The sequence below is a fragment of the Sabethes cyaneus genome, chromosome 1, assembly GCF_943734655.1.
Source record: "Sabethes cyaneus chromosome 1, idSabCyanKW18_F2, whole genome shotgun sequence".
Taxonomy (NCBI): domain Eukaryota; kingdom Metazoa; phylum Arthropoda; class Insecta; order Diptera; family Culicidae; genus Sabethes; species Sabethes cyaneus.
Window position 1 is genome coordinate 42,765,651 of NC_071353.1, and position 17,308 is coordinate 42,782,958.

Here is a 17,308-nt window from a genome sequence, read left to right on the forward strand (position 1 = left end):
ATAAACTTGGCAGGTGAATTTCGAACCCACAGCTCTCTATTGTCGGTCCAATGTGTTTCCAGTTACACCACCGCGCAGTTCTTAGGGTCACATTTACTCAGCGAGAGTATTTTTGTTCCTTTCGCACAGATGATTTTCTTTTACTTTATTTCATTTTATATTACTGCCTTTTTCTTATCCTATCAGATTGTATCTTATGGTTTATTATTTATTTATTTATTTATTTATTGTTTTTTTTTAATTTATGTATTCACCATATTCGACTACGTCGTACAGATTTCTTATTTAACGATAAATTTGAGCCTCGAATCTTTGTAATAAACATATTTCTAGACAAAGCAAAATCGAACATATAACAAACATCATTGAGGTAATGCACAATGGGCAAAAACGAGCTCGTAATTCCAATAGTTAGAAGCGGCTGATTTGGAATCTTACTAGATAGGGGAGAGTAGTCAACAGTGAGACAACAGGAACAGTGAGACATCGGGAATAGCTTCGACATAAAACATACAAGATCCATGATATTTTCCTGCAAAGTAAAGTTTGTGAATCTATATCGCATAATACAGTTTGAAAAAAATTTGTTAATTTTTTAGTATATTTTTCAACAAAAGTCGTTTTTGGGGGGATCAAAGTAAATTTTATTGCGATTATTTTCAGGTGATTTTTAACGGCAAATCGCATAACTAATCCAAATTAAATTTACTACATGGCATCTCATAGGAATGAGAGATAAAAATAAAAAATATAAGACCATCGAATTGTTTGCTAACACCACTATTTCACTATTTCTTATAAAACATTCCTATTGGGAACAGTGAGACAAACAGATGTGGGTAATTTTCCAAAAAAAATTTTGTGTTGAATTGTAAATCAATCCATATAAATTGATTGTAAATGAGTTCTGAAGTGTAAGTTGAAGGTCAGATAACCAGGATTTGACCTTTATATGAATATAAATGTAGATGTGAGAAAAATCGGAATTTTCAATAATGCACAACAATAATGTATCCTTTATGCACAAAATAAACAGTACGACCTCTAAACTATTCTTTGTAACCAAAAAATATGGTTTAAGTTTAATTCTAATATGTGTCTCAGTATTCAATACTCGTTGTCTCACTCTTCCCACCTACTGGGGAACAGTGAGCCAAAAAGACACCTTCACATTTGCGTTTGTAACTATTTTATCTTTTAACCAAAAGGGCTGAAACTTTTTTTCAGACAACTAGAAGGATATACCTCTCAAATGGATTGAAGACCTCGTTGGTAACTATCACCAAAAAATTTTTAAAATTTTTGGAAAAAAAGTGTCTCACTGTAGACGTCTCTCCCCTACCTATTCCTATATGTAAATAAAATCGAGGAATCGATTGGTGATAGTCCCATCGCATGCAGGCCTTGGGAAGATGCCCACTTTGCCCTATTACTTCAAGAATCATGGCAAAAGCTAATTAAACATTATAAAAACTTGTTTGCCGCCCGTGAAATGTCTGTTTTACTTGTTTCTGACTCTATCGCAGTCCAACGTGAAATATTTTATTATTAAGTAGAGGAGCGTTTGGTGAAATAAATGGTAGACAGGATGAAACTGCGGAACTTCGTAATGAGGCCAAAAATATATTGCGTAATTCAATTGGTAAATGTGACTCTAACCCACACACTCTCAGTTTGCGCCTATAGATTGGAGGGACGGAAACTGGATGTGAAACCATCTAATATAGGGTGTCGTGTGGTGATAGTTTAATTGTCAAAACACTTGGGCACAAACCGTGAGAGTGTGGGTTGGAGTCCCACTTACCAATTGAACTACGCAATATATTTTTGACCTCTAATGGGGCGAGGTCCCATAGCGACGGTGAACAAGCGAAATGCCCGCGGTTCGGATCGAAGAAAAGAAAATGATCAGTACGGTTTGGTCGATTTATTATAACTAGCTGATGACAATTTTCTGCTATCTTTATACTATATGCGAATTTGATTACAATAATGAGAGCTGATAATAAAGAATAGTAATAACAATTGAAGTGAACCTGTATTGAAGATAATGAGATTGGTATCGAATTGAAGACAAATGAATTCTATAACAGTTTATCTTCTATATATCGCTGTGCGGGAAATGTTCGTTAGATTCCATCACAACAACCTCATTACGAAGTTTCGCAGTTTCATCCAGTCTACCATTCTTCTCACCAAACGCTTCTCTACTTTAATAATAAAATAGTTTACGTTGGACCGCGACAGAGTCAGAGAAAAGTAAAACAGAAAAATAGTAAAACCTAATTAAAGCGATTAAAACGCGATCCAATTTATTTATTGAAAAAAAAAAAGGCTTTCAAAAACCATGAGAATTTTAACATACTGAATAATTTTTGAGTACAGTTGAAAGAAATGAAAAATTTGGAGACAAAGTTATTGTGCCGAATTGATTTTTAAGTGCCATTTTTTAAACAAATTGTTATATCGCGTAACTAATTAAAGATAGATAGTTACTATATTCAGTAAAGTTACCCATTTTAGTGTCTTCTACAATTTTTCTGAAGAAAAAAATTTTTGAACGTATTCAAAAAAACAAAAGTTTGTGTTACGCTTATAGGTGAATTTATGGTCACACTAATAATGTAAAAAGAGGCGCTCTATTTTATTGATATACTTCTCTAAAGACACCATCGTTGAAAAATTGTTAATTTTTTATGCAATAGCAAATGAACGTTTTTTTGCGGATCTAGGAGAGAAAAAGGTAAAACGGATCGTTTTTGAATTCTTCACAGATTTCGTACTTCGTAGATGACATTTAACTCTCCTGATTTTCAAATGAACTGGTGCTATTCGAGTTTATTCCACGGCCTTTGAATTAGTTTCAATCGCTTTAATAGGACGCCGCCTCTAGTTTCTGATAATAAATAACAGAAGTTGGCGCTAGTGTTTCATCATGCGTGAGAGTATGCTTGAAACTATTAATGTTTTCCTGTTGAATACAACAAATGTCGTTACTTTGTAACGCATATTGCACGTTTCGGAAACAGCTCAATTTTGCGCGACAATAAATTTTCATACAGCAGCAACATTACTCTCTCATGCATCTCAGTTTCTTTGTGTTTATCGCTAATCGCAATATAACGTTTGACACCTCAACCAATAAATAGTTGGTAAACATTGTTTTTGTTTGTTGCGTTCATGTTGCGAAACTTAATGTTTTCAAATTGAAATGTCGCAAAGATATTCAGCCCTGGCACTCGTACGGTATCAAATCACTTTTCCGGGCTCTCGGATGAATGGTAGTAAGATGCTATGGAGAGGTATAGGAAAAGATTGTTTTTTATCAAAATTAGGCAGAAGTCATGAAAATTAAGTATAACAGAGTAACTGTACCACAAATAAACCATGATTAGTGATTGTTTTTCAGGTAGGTAAACATAGATAAATGAGAAATTTTGATTTTACTACCACTATAAAAGTGCCATCTCTTGAAAAGCAACGGTTCGTATGGTGTCCTATTAAGTTTACCATGTATTTTGGGTGAATTTGGCAAAATGGATTATTCTTACATTTTGCACAGTATGGAATGGATGGGATTTGATTCTTCTGATGTTTTGACAACATTTGTCAGTTATTTGAGTTCATTTCACGGGCGTCAAATAGGTTTTTATACTGTTTAATTAGCTTTTGCCGTGATTTTTGGGGGTAGTAGCGCAAAATAAACATCTTTCCAAGGTCACCGTTGAATATGAATATATGGTACTACCACCTGCCTTAGCAGAACATCCGTTCATAGCAATGAGCCTATCATGTCAAAAAGAGTTGAACATATTCAACGATTGGTCATGCTTCCCAACTCTTGTATGACGGGCCAAAAGGGAATTGGTCGATAAGCAACATCACTTACACGTACCAGGGATTTAGAGAATCTCCTTCCAAGGGCTAAGTCACCTGAGTCAATCGTTGAATAAACCGTCTTAATGCAGAATGACTCCAGCAGGTGGGGAGAAGAGCCCGCTCATTATCCACGATGTGTTATTAATCGGACCAAGATTAACCCTACAAAGTTGACTGTTTCACTCTCCCTAGGCCCACCGCTTCAAACAAGTGCTCTGATGGTCCCTCCCTCTTCCCGATTCTAGTTTATTTATGAAATGTGGTATATATGGGTAAAAATAGAACAATCTCACCAGCAGTCCTTCGAATGGAATAGAGTTGCGTCCTTTTAGTTTCCATAAATGCTTCTAATAATTAATTTAATTTTTCTTCTGGTATCCAATATCCATGTGCAGTATTAACACTCGTATTGGCCAAAGTTTTCACTATAAAGCAGTAAATGCTTCATAAGCTAAAACGACAAAAATAATTAAAATAACTTATATTATGCTTACCAGATCGTGTGGCTCCACCGTCTGCCCAAAACCTCGATTATGAGATCAGGCAGCCGGGAACCACACAGTATCGCACCTCCTAGCTTGGCTACTCAATAGAGCATTACCGGGTATGGCCACGTGGAGGCGCTAGGTAGGGGCTTGGGATAGCTAGAGCTATATTGGACGCTCCTCATTTGCCTTCCCCATTTCATACCCACATCTTTCCAAGGTCACCGTTACACCGTAACTCGTTCTGTGAAATTGGATGCCTAATAACGGTGGATTGCGAAAACTACGAGGAGGTACATTCCATGGTAACTGTTACAGGGGGTTAGAGTATTCCACATTATCTGTTGTAAGATCTCTAATGAATGCTTTGCGGTCGGACAAGTTTGAATAATCTGAATAATTTGTAAAATTTGCCGAGATTTGGACAGCCGTGTGTTCGGTGGTGCATATTTACGTTTACGGATCTTTAGTAACGTTTGGCTTTAGTATGGTTTGGGTTTGGTATAAAAAAATAATAAACGCTTAAGCGCCAATTGGCTGTCCAAATCTCGACAAAATTTTACCGAATTCGGTGTTTTTTTACGTGTATAGCTCAGTTGTTCAATAATAAGATTGAATTGTACAGTGTCAAAAGCTTTCGCAAAAACGAAATACAGGGATACCTCGATATAAGACAATTTATAATTTCAAAAAGTTGTCTTATATCGAAATTATCTAATATCGAAACATGATTTTTACCTTTGTTATACTATATAACAAAGGTTTAGAAATTGGTCGAAAAACACGAAATAGATCCAAGGCCCGGAGGGCCGAGTCACATATACCAATCAATAGGGTTCGACGAACCGAGCAATGTCTGTGTGTGTGTGTGTGTGTGTGTGTATGTATGTGTGTATGTGTGTATGTGTGTTCGCTCCGAATTTTCAATCGCCTGTTACTCGGAGATGTCTGAACCGATTCGACCGCTTTTACTCTTGGTTGAAAGGTATTATTGCCTAGTATATCATTATTAAATTGTTTCGTGGTCTGACTTTTCGTTTAAAAGTTATAAGCAAAAATGTGAAAATTACGTGACACGATTTTCTCCAGGACCACGCAACCAATTTTAACGATCTTAGTACCAAACGAAAGCTCTTGCTATTACTAAACATTCTACCAAGTTTTATTGAAAATGGACAAGCAGTTTAAAAGTTACCTTTAAAAAACCTGTTTTGACAAGGTACAAATGAACGCCTGTTTCTCAGAGATGGCCAAACCGATTGAGGCGATATTAGTTTCATTTGGTAGGTAATATAGCCGGATAGATCACTATTGAATGGTTTTTTGATTGGACGTTTAATTCGAAAGTTATGAGCAATCGAATACACCACACCAAAATTAACTACAATTTATAATGATTTTAACCAAGATAATTTACCTAATTTCAATTATTTTAATATCAAACGAGAGGTTTTGACACTACGAATATATATAAAAAATTTCATAAGAATTGGTTTCACCGGTCAAAAGATATTAACCCTCGAACACTCGCGCCAACTTTTGTAACACTGTTACTTGCACGCACAATAGCCCAAAACCAAAGAAAACGTGCGTATAGAGTTTTGGCTAGGAAAACTTGACTGTAAGCTTATCGAACCTTTGGAAAAGTTTCTTAAAATTGAAAGCTCTATCGTCTGATACAATTTAAATTTTAATTAATCCCCCTAATAGTGAAATAGAAAAAATATTTTTTTTCAGTTTCAATATAACACATTGATGTGTTCTGCAAAGTTTTAGAGCATATTATTACAAGAAATTTTGCTAAATACAGTAACCTTCTATCTCTTCAGCAAAGACAGGAAAATCTTATCTATTGTATATGAGTTTGTAAAATCAGTTTTTCTATATTAGCTCTTTTTGTAATTGTTGTATGACTTTTTCATGTATTGCAAAGTTGTACAAATAGTCAAAATACGCAACTTTGCTGAAAATAGTATACCTCTATGTTTGCTTGTTTAGAAACTGTAGAACTTTGATTATACCAAATACCCTAATTTTGACCCCGAATTTTTCGACTACCAACAGACGGATACATTTTAAACATTTTACATTGGCTGGTAGTTTTGCTGCATACCATTTTTCCATATGAAGAAACGAGAGAAAATTCCAGTTAGGGCCAACTGTGGTATACCTCACACGCTGCTTGCTTCGTTTCTGTGACGTCGGTTTATGCTGATCTATTTTCCTAATAATTTAAAGTATTAATGCATTGAATAGTTATGAAATTTTGCTTATAACAAGTTTATTGAAGAATATACGTTAGTTAAATAACGATTTGTAACTTTATAACAATATGGCGTTGGAAAACCTACACGTGTTGTACAAAATACAATAGCGTGAGTAACCGAAGGTTAATAAAAATTGATGAAATTTATTCAAGAAAATTTTATTGATGTGAATCAAATAAAATGGCATTACAGGAAATTATGCATAGTTCAAAAACCTATAAACTAGACCTTTACTACGCAATATATATGTTAAAGAATAATATTTCTTTTTACAACTTACTTTTATTTGCACTTACTCTTATTAGTAACAACTTACTAAGCAATTACATGAGAAAAGGAACTATTGAAATTTATAAGTGCTTCTTTGCTTATTTGGTTCAAATTTTGTAAACTTATTAAATTTCCAAAAATTTTATGTAAACCAAACGTGTCGATTTCTATCTCAAATAGCATGTAAGACCGTATAACAAAGGTTCCTTTCACCACTAGGTGGATTCAATTAGGTTTTTCAAAAATAAATTGCATTAGCGGTCGTCAATTTTGCTCTGTGTTATGTGTTTACGTTTTTTGAACTATTTATTATTGTTTGAGCTATTAATTTTTAACCATTTTAACGGTTATTTTGAAATAATGAACATCTTCATGGCACCAATTTTGGAATGGAAATTAACTCTGCTATCGTTATAGCTGGACAAAGGGATTTGTCTTATATCGAGGTAAAAATTGTCTTATATCGAATTGTATTATATCGAGGTTGTTTTATAACGAGGTTGTCTTATATCGAGGTATCCCTGTAATTCGATTCCAAGAAAAGGACGTATTCCTTAATCCACCGGTCCCACATCTTCTATGGCAACTCCTGCGTAGGCTTTTACGCATTTCGTAGTCTTTGCTGAATACGGTGGAGGCAAGACCATCCTGCGCTTTTTCTAGCTCCTGCGAAACGTTGACTAATGACCTAGAATTTACAATAGCTTCCGCACTATTCACCGACGTGTGCAGAAATTTGTCTATTAGCCGCTTTCCGTCGTTCAGTGTGTCCAATGTATCCTTAACCGACCAGACTACCCGCTCCCAAGCTCCATCCATGTGAGAGTGGCAGGTGAATTGAGAGTCCACCTTATACGCGCATCGGTCTAATTGGTCCTATTGTAGGAAAAAGAATTCTTGCGATGATCCTTCACAATGCATGAAACGAGGAATACCCGCTTAAATGAAAATAATTGTGAAAATGATCATAACCATATCGCTATTAAAATCTTTGTAATCACTATAAGCCACCATTTCACAAAGGTTATAGTTTGAAAGATAAGTGATAATATTCATGATTGTCTTGTCTTGTCTTGTCTAATCGAATTCTATCGAGCCTTTTCGAATATTATTGAATCTTGTCTTATCTTATTATAATTTTATTTTAAATTAATTTAATTTATATTACTTTATTTTATTTTATCAACAATTGTTTTATTTTGTTTTATTTTATTTAATTATGCATTATTACATTTTATTTTACTTTTTGAATTTGTTACATTTTACTTACTTACTTTAGTGGCAACGGTCCGTTACCGATCCTGCGCCGAACGAATTATAGTCCTCCAGTACCGTCGGTCCTGGGCTGCCGTTCTCCAATCCCCACGAACACCAGCTGAACGTGCATCGTCTTCGACAGCACACACCCACCGGGTGCGGGGTCTGCCTCGGAGTCTACGGCCTCTTCCTGGTTCTCTGCTGAAAATAGTTTTGGCTACTCTTTCATCGGGCATTCTGGCCACGTGTCCAGCCTACCGCAGCCTGCCACATTGCACTACCGTCACTATATCAGCATATTTGTATACTTGGTACAGCTCGTGATTCATGCGTCTGCGCCACACTCCATTTTCCATTTTGCCACCAAGTATAGATCGCAGAATTTTACGCTCATAAACCCCAAGCACTCGCCGATCAGCTTCCTTTAGCGTCCATGATTCGTGTAAAGGGCCACCGGGAGGATTAGTGTTCTGTAGAGCGCCAGTTTTGTGCGAATTTGCAAACTACGGGACTTCAGCTGGCTACGTAATCCGTAGAAAGCCCGATTCGCGGCTGCAACTCGTCGTTTCACTTCGCGGCTTACATCGTTGTCACATGTCACGAGTGTACCAAGGTATATAAATTCCTCCACTACTTCATATCGTTCCCCATCTAACTCCACCTCGGCACCAACACCACTTGAGCTCCCACGTTCCCTACCAGCAACCATGTACTTCGTTTTGGCGGTATTAATGGTAAGTCCCAATCTCGCAGCTTCCCTTTTAAAGGGCCTAAAGGCCTCTTCTACTGCTCTACGGTTGATTCCGATGATATCGACGTCATCCGCAAAACCAAGAAGCATGTGAGATTTCGTGATGATAGTTCCATTCCTTTCCACGTTTGCTCTTCGTAATGCACCTTCCAAGGCAATGTTGAATAGCAGGTTAGAGAGTGCGTCCCCTTGCTTCAGTCCATCCAACGCACAGTGGCGCCAGTCAGAACAAAACTGAGACAAAACTAATAAAATTGGTAAAGTAGCATGGAACATACATATTTTGTATATAACTGTGAACCAAATTGACTACTAAAACTTAAAGTTTTCAAATATTTAAAAAATCAATAATTAGGGTGTCTCTAAAATTATTTTCTAAGAAAAGTTTTATAACTACTTGAACTATTATATTTATTTTGTGTTTTTTTGCATTGGGATAATTAGGAGAAGTAGTAATGACCTTGTAACACTCAGCAATCCATAACGTTGAGCCACATTTAAAAATAAATTTCGAATTTTAAAATAGCTCTTTCTCCAGCCAATAACCATGTTTATTCACTAAAATTTGAATATCAAAGTGTCATTTCTGCTCTGCTGACCTGGTACTAACCTTTAGCTGCTAAATGCTCAAAGATTTATTTTAAAAATATCTGTAATAGTATTGTTAGGAGTTTTACGGTTCTGCGACATGAATTTATTTGCTGACGACACTGTTCTATTCATTGCGGCTAAGGATCCCAATGAAATTGTAACACTTCTGAACCAAGATTTACATTATCTTTCGGATTGGTTAAAGTTTAAACAGCTTAAACTCAACATTACCAAGACAAAATATATGATTATTTCAGCCAACTCCAGACCAGACGTAAACGTTGTAATTGATGGTGAGGCAATTGATCGCGTAAATGAACTAAAGTATCTTGGAGTAATCATTGATGACAAGTTAAATTTTAAGTCTCACATCGATAATGTCATCAAGAAAATGGCGAAAAAGTACGGTGTTTTGTGCCGCTTAAAAAATGAATTGACAATTAGTAGTAAAATTCTTTTATATAAGTCAATCATTTCACCGCATATAGATTTTTGTTCATCCATCTTGTTCCTTGCAAACGAAACACAAATATTGAAGTTGCAGCGCTTACAAAATAAAGTTATGCGATTAATTTTAAGATGTAATAGATACACTTCCTCACATATTATGCTGGACGCATTGCAATGGCTTTCTGTGAAGCAAAGAGTTTATTTTTTGACAATGGTGTTTCTTTATAAAATTCTTAATGGAATGCTGCCTCGATATTTGTGTGATCGAATTGAAAGGGGAAGTGATTTGCATACGTACAACACTAGAAACGCGGAAGATGCGAGAACACCAAATTTTTTGTTTGGAAGATCACAGAACTCTCTGTTGTACAAAGGAATTAACTTTTTTAATTCGATGCCGCGACAAATAAAACGTGCAGCAACAATGGCAGAATTCAAAAGGCTATGTATTTTACACATTAAAGCTACTTTATAGACGTAATTTGATTTATTTTTTGTATTGATTCAAGAAGATTGTATATTTTTTTAATTTTTGTATATTTTTTGGATATATTAAGTTATCATGTTCACTGATGATGATGGATTTAAAATTGTTATTATTATTAATTTAAAAAGTATAGAGAAGACTACACATGTTTGAGCCACGCGCGCGAGAACAGACATAGATAATCTTGAAATTGAATGATCAGGTTAAAGTCCTGAACAAAGGGTTCGGAGCAGCAGCTGGACAGGCTTGGGTTCGCTTGTGGACTTTGGAACTCGTATACCATCGCTCACGACGGTACCGAGTACCAAAAGACTGCAGGATCTCCCTCGTAGTTCTAGATCGTTATCTAGAACCAATTCTGACCAGCTGTAGCTCAAAATATTAGGTTCGATTCCTAATCAAGTCCAGATAATTTTCGGGTTGGAAACGTTTTGGACTAGCCTTGGACATTTTTTGAAATTTTGATATTCACTTGAAAGTTTGATATGTCTGTATTAGAAGCCAGTTCGCTATTTGTTTTTATCACCTGGCTACATTGTTATATCATAAATATCTTAATTAGATAAATCGTCCCGCTCAAACCGTTGTAGGGGTATGAGGTGGGACCATCATCATCATCATCAGAAGTAATTACAAAGCGGGATTGCCTAAAAACACATGGTTCTATAAAATTCAATATTTTTAGTCTCTGCGCAAATCTGCGCAAAATGCGGATATGATTTTTGGAAAGTAGACTAAATTCTACATAAAATATGAAAAAATCACGGTTACCATCCGTTCCCAAAAAAAGATGCTCAACTTTGAAAATTCGAAGTCACATGTGTGTTACTATTTTGAGATTTGTTACAAACATATTTTAGAGTGTACTTGATTTTCGTCAATCTGCAAAATAAGGTGCTAATCTATAACCATTTCAATACCAAATCGCGTTTTCTTTGTATCCAAATACCTAACAGGATACGATTAAAAACAGTTTTTCGAAACTTGCGTTAATTGAAAAATATGGGAAATTGTCACACAAACCTCAGATTCAAAAAATTCTCCAAAAAGCTGTATCATTCCCAGTGCTCTGAAATTTTGGAATATAGTTATTTAGTCTGTCTACTTTCATAGAAAAATAATAATTCATGAAAAACTTCAACTCCATTTTGGGTGTTTTGTCCCAGTATTTTCCACTGTGCAACGTCACGAAAGCAGCTGAGGTCTCACCCGCTATTCTAACGCATGATTTGGATCCATCCAGCGTCGCACGAATCAGCGTAACTAGTTTCGTCGGAAAACCATGTTCTAGCATTATCTGCCACAGCTCATTTCGTTTAACTGAATCGTACGCCGCTTTAAAGTCCACAAACAGATGGTGTGTCTGCAAGTTGTACTCCCGGAACTTGTCTAGCAACTGGCGCAGGGTAAACATCTGATCCGTCGTGGAGCGACCCTCACGAAAACCAGCTTGGTACTCGCCGACGAAGGACTCCGCTAACGGTCTCAGTCTGCAGAACAGGATACGGGAAAGCACCTTGTAGGCAGAATTGAGCAATGTAATTCCTCGATAGTTTTTACACTCCATTCGATGTCCCTTTTTGAAAATTGGGCAAATGAGGCCATCCAACCACTCCTCCGGCATTTGTTCTTCCTCCCAGATCCTGACAATGATCCGGTGGATTGCTTCGTACAGCCGCTCGCTTCCCGCTTTTAGAAGTTCAGCCGGGATACCGTCCTTCCCAGCAGCCTTACCGTTTTTCAGCTCACTGATTGCCTTCTTAACCTCCTCCTGTGTTGGTGGCTCCACAGCTTGACCATCGCTTACAATTTCTATCCTGTCCCTGCTGATCTCCTCATTTACCTCTTCATTCAATAGTGTCTGGAAGTGCTCCTTCCACCTGGCTGCTACCGCCGTTTTGTCGGTAAGCAGGTTGCCAGCACTATCATTGCACATCACAGGCATGGCAAAATTCCTGCTTCTCACCGTTTTATAGAAACTCCGTGTGTCGTTGCTGGCGTATCGCTCCTCTGCGCCGGCAAGCACGTGCTCCTCGTACTCGCGTTTCTTTAGACGATGGATTCTTTTTTCCGCAGCTCTAGTCTCTCTGTATCTCTCTCTGTTTTGACGCGTTGCCGCAGTGAGCATGCGACTCCTGGCCTGGTTCTTTTCGTCTGTCACTCTCTGGCATTCGGCATCAAACCAGCTGTTACGCTGTCTTCCACGCGTCGTGCCTACCACCTCTCTCGCTGTTGTTTGGATGGCACCATGGATGTTCCTCCACAGCCCATTTATATCTTCTTCTTCTTCTACCTGCTGTTCTGCGATTCGCTGGTGAAGCTTCCTGGCGTACTCCACTGCAACGCCGTCTGCCGTTAACCGCTGGATGTTGAAACGCAGCGTCCTTTCAGTGCGAGCTTTCGCCGTGTTCGACAGCCTTGCGCGAATCTTACTCACTACGAGATAGTGGTCAGAGTCGATATTTGGTCCACGAAAAGACCGTACATCGATAACATCCGAAAAGTGTCGACCGTCAATCAAGACATGATCGATCTGAGAGCTAGAGTCTCCATTTGGATGCCTCCAGGTTTGTTTCCGAATATTCAAACGTGGAAAGTAGGTGCTACAGATCGCCATCCCTCTGGCCGCGGCAAAATTTATGAGCCTCAGACCGTTATCATTGGTCGACAGATGCAGACTATGTCTTCCAATAACTGGACGGAAGAATTCCTCCCTCCCGATCTGCGCGTTTGCATCTCCGATGATGATTTTCACGTCGTGTTTTGGGCACTCTCCATAGGTCCTCTCAAGCTTGTCGTAAAACTCGTCTTTAGCATCATCGGATTTATCATTTGTCGGTGCGTATAAGTTGATTAGGCTATAGTTGAAGAATTTGCCCTTAATCCTCAACACGCATATACGGTCATCTACGGGCCTCCACCGGATAACTCGTTGCTTTTGTTTTCCCAACACTACGAAACCGACTCCATGTTCAGCTTTCTTACCGCCACTGTTGTAGATGTGGTACTTAAAAGAAGTGCCTGCAATAGGGTCTACTGCACGGAACTCCCTTTCTCCGGAATTTGGCCACCGAACTTCCTGAATAGCAGCGATCTCCACTCCGAGTTGATGCAGCTCTCGAGCAAGCAAGCCAGCCCGTGCCGGTTCATGGAGAGTTCGGACATTCCAGGTACCAAGTTTCCAATCGTTATCCCTTAATCGTTTCCTTGTCCCTTGCCGTGTCCTATACGGATTGTTCCGTCCTGAATTTCTTTGTTCGTTGTTCGTGGTAATTGAGTTTTCGGTATACTACCTCACCGGGGTCGCGATACCTACATCCCGCTGATAGGTCTGCCATCTTAGGTATAGCTTGCGGGATACAGAATTTCATATTCAGCCGCCCGTTACGAGACAGACGCTGTGTGAGCCGCCCCTCACCTGGAGAACAGGCGCTCTAGTTCGCACCTCCTAGCTTAGCTGCTTCAGTAAGTACGTGAAGCATTTCCGGGTAAGGCCATATACCGTCATCATTTGACTTAGATCTGCGTGGAGGCGCCAGGTGGGAGCTTGAGAGAGCCAGAGCTATGTTTGACGCTCCTTCCAGGTAACTCTCTCCATTTCATACCCATTTTACATTGTTACATTTTACCTGATCTGAAATATCCGTTCCCTTGTGGTAAAAAATACTTAAAATTGTATCTGGGCGTTTTGCTCATTTTTCACATAAAATAGGCCGTACGGTCTTAGAATTTAATAAAATTTTGTACATGGCTGAGTCGAAAATCCTGAGTCCAGCAGACAAAAATCTATAAAAATCAGTAATAGTTGGATTATGTCCGGGAAAAGTATTTAAAGACAATTTGAATGCTCAATTTATCAGTTTCCAATTGAACTAGGCTAAATTGCCAATTGTTGCACATTTTGAACAATTGAAAGCAGATTTTTTTTAGCAAAACCGTTTACTGTACCGATAGACTAATATAAAATTAGCTTCGATAGCTATCTATCTGGAATTCCTTACAAAAACCGTGTAAAATACGTTTTTGCATAGCTACTCTGCACCCAATTATTGCACACCAAAATAACCTTCAGATCTTATTATTGCACACCTCACACCCAATTGTTACACAGTTTTTGTTCTGACTTTTCCTCATTATTACATTGACATTATTGTCAAGTTGTATTATTTGTGGACAGCACTTGCATTTACCTACATTAGGACTACCTTAGCATCCATTATGGACCTAAAACATCGCAATAAACTGGTGAAAAACGGGAAAAATCGCGATACGGAAAACTACGACTTTCACCGCTTGCATTAATATACAAAAAAGAACACTTCAGGGAAGGAAGGACAAGAAAAACAAGTGTGCAATAAAGGAGTGTCGTACGGTGTTCCAATTATTTAACGATTTAAATTATCGGCAATTTGTGTTATAAAGACCCAATCTTTTTCACTTATTGAGTATAGTAAGTTTCTATAAATGCTACGAAACCCATAGAACGCATTCATTTGCAACTAACGTTCGGTGAAAGTTTATTTTGTAAATCAACTTTCTTAGTGATTTTGACAAAATCGTGTACAATAATTGGGTGGTGTGCAATAATTGACCAATTACTCTATATGAAAATATGGTGCGTCATAATGTTGGCTTTAAACACATAACGCCTATATGTGAACTATTTTGTTCATGTTCGACAATTTTTTTACATATGATTTTTAGAGTCAATTTTTGAGGAGAAAGTTGTAATTGCCTAACTGTTTGTAAAAAATGTCACAAATCGCGTTGACATAAAAATATTTATGATTTTTCAACTTGTTGTTTTCGTTGGGTCAAGATAATTTTAATAACATTTTGAACTCTTTTCAGTGGCTAGCGTATTCTACACTAATAACTAAATATAGGTGTAATTCTTTTTCCAAACGCCGACATTAAAGCTCATTTTTGTAATATCAAACTTTCCGTTCATTTACTTTTCAGAGGAAGATTACGATGCATTTTGTCTGGCATACATGTTCACCTACCGGGATTTCGAAATGGGCACACTCGGCTTGGCTTGGACCGGCGACTTGAAGAATGCCGGTGGAGTATGCGAAAAGAATGGGGTAAGTTTTAGTTTCCTTTGTTCTCACTTCAATCCCTTCACTAACCATAGTTCGGTGGCTTTGTTGAACAATGCTCTTTAGTTTGTAGCGCAAACCTTGTTTATCGATTTTTATACATTCGAGTTTATCCTAGAGAATCGTCGCAGCAGTTGTATTTTGTTTAAATAATCTCAATCTCATTCTCAATCACCATGATATGAACGATAATTTCAGCATACTAATAATAGCATTAGAAGAAGAATTTACTTAATTCAAGTTTTTATTAGCGTATCAGTATCAGCTTGATAGATCAATTCAACATTGAAACCATGAAATTAGCTACACTTGTTACTGCCTTTGTGTCGTAGGACGAATACATGCAGTATCATCCTACGAATGAAATTTTCATTACCATTTGCTAACTAACAGAGCGATGGTGCCATCCCTATCCCTCTATTGTCACTGTTACCGACATATTGATGTGAAGCTTATTTTGGACTAGAAGCCTCTTATAGTCTTCGATGCTTTGTGAAAAGAAAGGAACACCAAAACAGTCGCCCGCAGTGGGAATACTGAGACGGAAGTTTCATCACTCCTAATGGGTTCGTTCCTCAGACCTATACTAGCACTTCCGCCTGGTTCGACTGAAAGAAGTTTCCGTTCATTTCGTTTTTCTTATTTCGGTCCACCGTCACGCCGTATACATGAGAAAAGGAATTTCCCCAGCCGAAAACTATTCAATTTTATCGGTTCGGCCCGGATCAGTTGGTTGGTGCAGACGAATGCTTTGAATTTTCCACATTCTAACGCAACGGAACGAAACGATACAGGGCGAACGGAAGAAACACCATGCAATGGAGCGTTTGATGGTTCAGGTCTGCTGATGCAAGCCGTTTCGGAGAATAGGTACTGTTTTGTACGCGACGAAAACCCGGCAACGAGTGAGAAACGACTGTAACAACGAAAGTGTTGTTCTCGTTGGTCGTCTCCGAAATGGGATTTCCGGCTTCCTGTGTCGTTCTATTGTTCTATAGAGAAAAGAAAATTTTCTCTGATTTCCGTCACTGATAAAGCAAGGTTACGCTTCAAAAACACTTTTATGACTAATTTCAATTGAATCGCCTCTATTTGTACGTTTCTCTATAGAAAACCGTGCGTCCCCATTGAAAGATATTAGATGGAGACCATTGGTCGTGCACCTTCTGCTAGTTTTTATTCTTACGTTTATATTTCCATGACGCCCATAACAAGAGAACGAAATTCACCGCTGGTAGACTGGTGCTACGTTTTCTATGATGAAACTACGCTCTGGAAGAAAAGGGGTTTATCAAAATGCATTTTGCATGTTCCTAAAACCGGGTGGTATCGCTTTTACCATCCAGCGACGAAAAAAAGCTTAAGATTTTCATTTTATTGTATGCTGTTCAGCTCGAATGGACAGTGAACCCTTCAATTTACTAGAGCAGGCTTTAACGTTTGCGGGCAACCAAGTTGACATTTTTGGTTCAATTGTTGCAGTGGAAAATACTATATTGATGGTAGAAAGCAGACCGAGATACCTACGTCTGACATTCGTTAGAATTTTATTAGCAATCTGTCCTAGTAGAAAATAAGCTAGACGCGACCAGACAAGCAAGCAATCAAAAAAAACATCGCGAATCACAAGCATATTTATCACATCTTATCAAATTGTGGAGAAAAGCCTTTTTCCAAATAGCCAATTTGTGCGCCAGCGTCGGTGGCTGGTCATCCAGACTGAATGCAGAAGTATCTTCCCTCCCGGGAGTAGGGTGAACGATGACTTT

General features: G+C 37.9%; 1 protein-coding gene across 1 annotated transcript in view; it reads left to right on the forward strand.

Moving 5' to 3' along the window:
- The window catches only part of LOC128745614 (uncharacterized), a 289,476-nt gene that overhangs the window by 226,387 nt on the left and 45,781 nt on the right, over window positions 1–17,308 (forward strand). Inside the window, exon 7 of the mRNA XM_053842691.1 lies at window positions 15,400–15,524. Within this exon, the coding sequence (XP_053698666.1) occupies window positions 15,400–15,524 (125 nt within the window). The remainder of the gene's footprint in view (window positions 1–15,399; window positions 15,525–17,308) is intronic.